Source organism: Egretta garzetta, unplaced genomic scaffold (genome assembly GCF_000687185.1).
Source record: "Egretta garzetta isolate BGI_Z169 unplaced genomic scaffold, ASM68718v1 scaffold323, whole genome shotgun sequence".
In the NCBI taxonomy this organism is placed as follows: domain Eukaryota; kingdom Metazoa; phylum Chordata; class Aves; order Pelecaniformes; family Ardeidae; genus Egretta; species Egretta garzetta.
In genome coordinates this window covers 4,250,309-4,258,013 of record NW_009259435.1, presented here as the reverse complement: position 1 = coordinate 4,258,013, position 7,705 = coordinate 4,250,309, and the positions used below count along the sequence as shown (strand labels likewise).

The following is a 7,705-nucleotide window of genomic DNA, read 5'->3' as shown; positions in this document are numbered from 1 at the left end:
GCTCCTCGTATGACTTGTGCTCCAGACCCCTCCCCAGCTTGGTTGCTCTCCTCTGGACATGTTCCAGCAACACAACATCTTTCTTGGAGTGAGGGGCCCAAAACTGAACACAGTATTCGAGGTGCAGCCTCACCAGCACCGAGTACAGGGGGATGATCACTTCCCTACTCCTGCTGGTCACACTATTCCTGATACCTTGGGAAGGTTCATGCTTCCCTGGTGCTGTGAGCATCCTTGGTACTCACAGAAAGGGTGCAAAGGCATCAGCATTCGGTTTTGACTGTTTCAGCTTGGGTTATGCTTGTGATGGCTGGTGTTGGCATGGCAGGGTCTTCTCAGTGGCATAGCTGGAGGGCGGGTTTGTCACACCAGCCCATCTCCTCTGGGCAGTCCATAGCAAGTGTAACCCACAGAATCCAAACCTTGGTTGTCCCTTACCTCCCTTTAATCATCCCCTCCTCTGCTGTGGTGCCTGTTCTCCCGCGTAGCATCTCACAGGCTCCAAACCCACTTTCAGATTGCCCGAGTATTTCAGCTAGGTGCTTAGCCAACCCTCAAGGGCTGGCCATGTGCTGGGCTGTATCTACAATCCATGCTGTCCATCTCTAAAGGCTGGACGTGGGCATTCCTCATTCCCTCGTCCCAGTAAAATTGCAGCAACCTCGGGCAGACATCTGTTGCTCTTTGATGGACTCTTGGATGACCTGGGCACCCAACACAGGCACAAGTGGATGGGTTCTTGCAGGCCAATGGAAAGAAAACCATCAGCTCTTTCTCCGTTAGATGTCTGGGGGCTGGATCCCACCTTACCATGTACAAAAGCATCCTTGAATCACCTGACATGAGTTTCAGGGTGGGATCACCCTTTGCTGTTGATCAGTCCTTGTGCCAGGCAGCAGCTTTACATGGATCATGACCAGTGATTCTGCAGTCCCTTTGCTGTTCTGGTTGTGGAGTGGAGGGGGGTGGAAATAATTGCCCTTTTCTCACTTTTTAGTATTTTTTCCTATATTAGAAAATTTATTGGAGGACATTTTAAACAAAGTAGGTTCCCAACAGCATCGAGGCCAGCTCAAGGCAACATGAGGAACTGTGTCATTGGAAATGTCATTTTGGGCCAATGGGTGGGAGGGGATGGAAGGACAGGCAATGAAATACATCTCAGTGAAAAATGATTGAGTTGTTCCAGCTGGCCTTTTCCCACAGAAGGCACGGTGGGTGCTAGGGACCCCCCTCCAGGAATCCCCCGTCTGCTCTCCATACCCAATGTTCCACCCCCCTCAAGGTGACAGCACTAACTCATGGCCCCATTTTTGGCTCCATCCCTGTGTCCAGCTGGTGAAGACGGCGGAGCTGGACCCTAGGCAGAACTACCTGATGGGATTTCATCCCCACGGGGTCCTGGCAGCAGGAGCCTTTATCAATTTCTGCACAGGGGCATCGAGCTTTTCCACGCTCTTTTTTGCATCACCCCACACCTGATGATGCTCTCCCTGTGGTTTCGCATCCCCTTCTTCAGGGACTACCTGATGAGCGGAGGTAAGCAGGGTGGCAGCACGGGCAAGCGGGGGGGTGGGTGGGTGAGTCGGATGCTTTTTGGGGGAGCAGAGAGCGAAAACACCAGGGAGGCTTGGGAAGAGGAGCCGAGGGTCTTTTTGTCCCCACCTGCGGCCAATCTGACCCCATGCAAGGACACAGCTACTGGAGATGGAACCCAAAAACTCCCTGAAGTTAAAAATTGCCCTCTTAGCTGTTATCTCTGCTGTCCAACTTCATAGATTGCCTCTAAGCTCAGGGCATCGCTGTGCCAGGTAATAGCAAAATGCAGAGCAGATCGCGAGCAAAAATGCCAAGACTAGCAAGACCAGGGGGTCCCGTATTTTTTTTCTTTCCATGAAAATAATATTCAGGCTTGAAATTGTGGCTGCCACTGAAAGAAAGAGAAAACCTATTTATCTGGAGCTGCTGCTTGCAGGGAAGGAGCAGCCAGGGAGAGAGGATGCAAATAGCAGCTCGCGCTGTTGCGAAACCACGTGGCAGGAGAGGAAGAAGAAATGGAAAGGAATAGGTAAAAATTAAATGGAGAGAGAGGAAAGGGAGTCTGGAGAGATTTTTGGAGCCTGGCAGGAGGTGACCTCCACCTCTCACGGGTGGGCTCGGGGAACGGCCACTTCCCCAGCCAAACGGGCTCATGTCGTAGGCAGGATTCAACAGATTCATCACCCTGTTTTCCATGTAAACCCTGGCTCCTGCTGCTGAAAAAATATTTACACGGAGAGCGAGGAATCATAACAGTGAGATATGAGAGAGTTATGACCCAGGCGAAGGAAGGTTTAATCGCTGTAACGCGGGAGTCTGGTGCGTAGCTCATTTTCAGGTCGATTGAATCCATTTGACAAAGAGGCTTTAATTTGCAAATTATTTCAGCCCCTGAAACAAGGATTATTTTTTTTTTTTTTTTATAAATCAAAACAACATTGCCTTGTCATTTCAGAACTAAAGGCTTCTAACTTTTGTAAGTAACTAACAACCAAATTCTGCATTAAATTCCACTTTAAATTAGCAGCATCCATGGAAATTCATGTGCGTTTTGACCTAAAGCAAATGTTCTACTGCCTCTGGAATGATTCAGGGTTGGACATGGTTTCATCTGACAACAAACTGAAACAGATTTTTCCCTGGGGCTTAAGTGCAGCTAGTTCTGAGTTTACTTTTTTCCTGATTTTTTCTCCCATTTCTCAGTTCTAGGCCAGGCAGCAAAGGGATAATTGTATATTCACACAGCAGAGCTATGCACGAATCCAGCACCTTTCAGGGGAGCTGGGCTAGGATTGTCAAAGTGTAGGAAATCTCTGAAAATAAAGTGTCTAGCACCCCTCCGGAGCTGGATAATGGGGAAAAATCCTACAGAGCAAACCACAGTTGTATGGGTTTTACAGATGCTCATTTTTTCTTTCTCTCTGCCCCCCCAGGTCTTGTCTCCTCCGACAAGGAGAGTGCATCCTACGTGCTGCAGAAGCCAGGGGGTGGGAACATGCTGGCCATCATCGTTGGAGGGGCACAGGAGGCGCTGGATGCTCAGCCAGGATCCTACACCTTGCTGCTGAAGAATAGGAAGGGATTTGTCCGCCTGGCCATCAAGCACGGGTGATGCAGGGGATGGGGTCGAGGGGTGCTTCCAGTCTGTGGCTGGTTACTGGGGTGATCTTGCTGATTTTGGAGAGGTGTTTTGGGGTGGACTTTGCTAACCATGCCCCTATATTGGGTTTGGCTCCCCACAGCACCCCTCTGGTCCCCATCTTTTCCTTTGGGGAGAATGACCTCTACAGGCAGGTGAGAAACCCCAAGGGCTCCCGGCTGCGGCAGCTCCAGCACCGGCTCCAGCAGATCATGGGCATTTCCCTTCCCCTCTTCCATGCACGAGGCATCTTCCAGTACAGCTTCGGGCTGATACCCTACCGGCGGCCCATCTGCACTGTCGGTAAGTCCTTCCTCAGTATGCCTGCATGATGCTGGCCACACTCAGCCTGGCCAAAAGGGGGACCGGGGACAATTCCTGGGTTGTGTCATCCTCCTGCTGGGCTGCAGCATCATGCCAGAGAGCACGAGCTGCGGTGGGCTAGAAACGCACTGGCAAAGGAGCATCCCCAACTGCTCATGCATCATGCCCAGGTCATCTGGGCTGTGCTGAGAAAACCCCAGAGCAAATGTGGCCACCCCATCACTCCTGTGGGACACAGCCAACCCCAACTCCAGTGCAACCCAGTGGTGCGAACCACTTCAATAACGTTGGGTTAGAGCAAATTTCACAAACACAAGTAGGTCAACACCTACACGGTTTGCAGGTTTGCACAGTGTCCAGTGCAGCCAGCCACAAACCCCAACCTGTTTGCACATGAATAAGTCACCCTGTTTTGACCTGAGACCATGCCCACATGGGAGACCAAATCTCAGAAAAGTCTTTCATTTTGAAGAAGCTTTGCCTGGTTTCAACAACCCCATGCTTGGCCCACCGGTGTGACCGATGTTCTATGAATCAGTCTAACTAAAGAGGCTGTTTGGAAAGGTCAGAGCTCACCCCACTGATTAGGTTTGACAGCCAGCAATTACTTCTAATTGTTTTACAACCGCTTTGGATTGTCTCAATGGTTTTATGAGCTGTGCAGTATCACAAGGGCTCTTCATTAGTCCGATGAGGAGCAGCGTTACAGGATGATGAAACCCTCCGTCACTTGACAAACACAATTTGAGTAAGAGACCAGAACATGAGAGAGACCTCATGGACTTCCCTGTGCCCTGCAGGCACCTGGTCCTGCTGCTGGTGGCTCTGGGAGATGGGAAGGGGCTTCTTCTGGTGTTGGGAATCAAATAGTTTAGATTTGCCCTTGAAAAAAGCATAATTTTCTAAAGATAGGGGGTACTTGGTTCCTAATAAAAAGCAGATGATTCACTGAGGCTTTGATCTGAGCAAAGTGGAAGCACCCCAATCGCTAGCGTATTTAGATAACCTTAGGCTCCCCCGTGCCTCGGTTTCCCCATTTGCAATGCAGGGCCATGTGGGAACAGCTTGGAAAGCCCAACCCAAACATTAGGATGATGTTGCCTTTATCTGCAGCACATCTGAGATGTTGGGAGTGGCTGTAGGGACTGCACTGGGATGCAGTACTCTTTACTTCAAAGAGCTACACAGAGGGTCTTTGGCATTACTCAACTTTGCAGATGGAGAAACTGAGGCAAGGAGAGATGGGACCTGGGAGGACAGGATCTGCACCACCATCTCCCTGCCTCCTTGTCTGTGCTGCCTCCCAAACCCCAAGACATGTCTGGTCATATCAATCTGTCCACCACAATGGTTGGACTCGATGATCTTAAAGGTCTTTTCCAACCCAAACGATTCTATGATTCTACCCTTGGAGAGGTGGAGCCCAGCTCTGTGTTAAGAAGTACAAAGCACCCACCGGGACCTGACGCTGGCTCCTCCTAGTGCCTGTGCTTGTTTTCCAGTTGGGAAGCCAATTCCAGTGCAGAGGAAGCCCAGACCCTCCGAGGAAGAGGTTGATCAAGTCCACCAGAAATACTTAAATGAATTGTGCAAGCTCTTTGAGGAGCACAAAGCTAAATATAACATCCCAGAAGACAGGCACCTGGAATTTATATAGAGCTCCTCAAGCAAGGTGAAACCATGGAGATCAAGCTTCAAGTTTTCCTCTATCTCTGGAACTATTTCACAACCTCACCTCAGTCACAGTTAACATACGCTCTGTAGGGAGAAGGACTTGATTTTCCCAGCATTTGCGTGGGTTTAGGGCCAGAGTTTTCCTCTTTTTCTCCCTGTAGGACGCATAAAAGAGATAAAGAAGAAGGAAAAAAAAACCCAAACCCAACATCTGACCAACCCAGCACTGTTGAAACTCTCCAACAGAAAACTCACACTTCCAATCTGGTTTGGAGGCCAGTTTTTCAAGATATTTATAGACAAAGATGAATTATTGAAAGTTTTCTTTGCATTATTTTCATTCAGAAATGGGATGAGGAGCCACAATTTCTGCTGAATGCATATGGGGTTTTTTAAATAGAATTTGTTTAGAACGATAAATGATCATTGGTTGCTTGGTGCTCTTCATGTCTTTAATTGCTCTGGGCATTTTTCTCCCCACCTGAAACACCGTTTATCAGAAAGCTCGTGCACCCAGCACGGTGCCAGGCACCCTCAGTAGCAACACGATGCTGCCCTGGGCCGAAAGAAATAAAACCTTTACAGAAGGCAAAGGGTTCATCCAGAGGGTTCGTTCTACCTGGGCAAATAATTGAAATGAATAAATGTTATTAATTTAACCCCAGACACCCCTGCATGGGAACACCTTGGGCTATCACCAGCTATGGCAGCGCTGTCGCTGTGCACTTCATTTTACTAACGAGGCCGGAGGAGACGCATGGCCAGGAGATGGGAGAAGAGAGAAGTGATTTGGGACAGGAAAGATGGCTCATAAAGCCAGGCTTGGCAGGTGATCAAGGCTTTAAATAGCTGCTGCTTCTTGATATCCAGAACTTTATTAAACTCCGCACTTAATGGGATTTTACAAGGTGGAAGTTTTAGGTGGCAGGAAGCCATCTGCTCAGATCAGCTTTGCGTCGCTCCTGGAGAGCCCTCACACCATCACCTTCTTCTCTCTCTCCCTTCATTTCTCCTTCTCTTCCCCACGTCCCATTCCCCACCTGCAAGGAGCCACCAGAAATCCTGCAGAGCACGAACGCTTCGTCGCACCCGGGATTTTTCTTACTGCAGCTGCAAGAATTGCATTCAACAAGGAAAACACCCAGAACTGTTTCTATACTGACAATACCAGGGCCATCATTGTGTTTTGTTTTCTTTTCCCTTTCCTCCTGCCCTGATCAAATTACTCCACCGGATTCTTAATCTGAATAACCATCTGCAAATCCTTTCTACTCCCAGAAAACAAGCAGCAACAGGGAAGAATTTGATGGAGCCCTTATCGACATTTCTAAACATTCCTGTAATCCTACACTTAATCCAGTCAAATAAAGCAGGTCACCTGCTATGATTTCTTGCTTGCCTTCTATTAATAGACTTTTTCTTTTGTCCTTATTTAAGGACAGAGGTGCCTAAGCAGGAGGGAGATTTATGCACCAGGAAAGTAAAAATTATTCTCTCTCACTCTTTTCTTTTGGTGTTCATCACCATCCAAGCTTTACCCTAACTCCAGTTGTTTTTTCCTATCCTTTCCTCTGCCTTCCCTGCTACCAGCCATGCCACTTGCAGATCCCAGGAACATCACCATGACCTTCTCCAAACATCCCAATGGGGACTGGTGCTGGAGGGGAGTGATCCCTGTGCCCTCGGGGACACAGCACGGGATGCTGTGGGGATGGGGGAAGTCTCCAGGGGTGATGACAAGGAGCTGAGATCTTGATGCAATGGGAAAAGGAGCAAAGGTGCTGCTGTTGGGGTGGATGTCAGCAGTGGGTGTGGGAGAGGATTTGGGGAGATGACAGATGGGTGGCTGGATGTGGTGATACTGTGGGGATGTAGGAAATGGGGAGGGAGCAGGATGCAAGGTCCAGTCCATGGCACAGAGAAGGATGACAAGCGTTGGTACAGACAAGAGGGGTTGGGTCTGTAGGAGTGACGTGACTCTGTCCCAACCTGATGGAGAAGCTGCATTAGAAGGTGTGCTCCCCAGATGTCCATGGAGGCCTCAGTCTTCTCAAAATGATCCGAAGGCTGAAGCCCCTCTGCTCTGAGGCCAGGCTGGGAGAGTTGGGGGTGTTCAGCCTGGGGAAGAGAAGGCTGCGGGCAGAGCTGAGTGCGGCCGGTCAGGGCTTAAAGGGGGCCCAGAGGAAAGGGGGGGACAAGCTTTTTAGTAGGGCCAGCTGGGACAGGACAAGGGGGGATGGTTTTAAACTGAAGCAGGGTAGGTTTAGACTGGATCTAAGGAAGAAATTCTTTACGCTGTGGGTGGTGAAACCCTGGCAGGGGTTGCCCAGAGAGGGGGTGGAGGCCCCATCCCTGGGAACATTCCAGGTCAGGTTGGACGGGGCTGTGAGCAACCTGATGTGGTTCAAGGTGTCCCTGCTCCCTGCAGGGGGGTTGGACTGGATGGCCTCTAGGGGTCCCTTCCAACCCAAAGCATTGTATTATTCTATTCTATGATTCTCCTTTGGGGACCTGGCGTGGCGATGCCTC

At 49.7% G+C, this 7,705-nt stretch overlaps 1 protein-coding gene across 1 annotated transcript in view; it reads left to right on the top strand.

The window, feature by feature from the left end:
• The window catches only part of MOGAT2 (monoacylglycerol O-acyltransferase 2), a 28,188-nt gene extending 23,029 nt beyond the window's left edge, over positions 1-5,159 (top strand). The window contains 5 exon segments of the mRNA XM_009637146.1: positions 1,336-1,459; positions 1,462-1,539; positions 2,973-3,147; positions 3,282-3,481; positions 5,005-5,159. Coding sequence (XP_009635441.1) covers positions 1,336-1,459; positions 1,462-1,539; positions 2,973-3,147; positions 3,282-3,481; positions 5,005-5,159 — 732 coding nt within the window.
• The last annotated feature ends 2,546 nt before the right edge of the window (positions 5,160-7,705 follow it).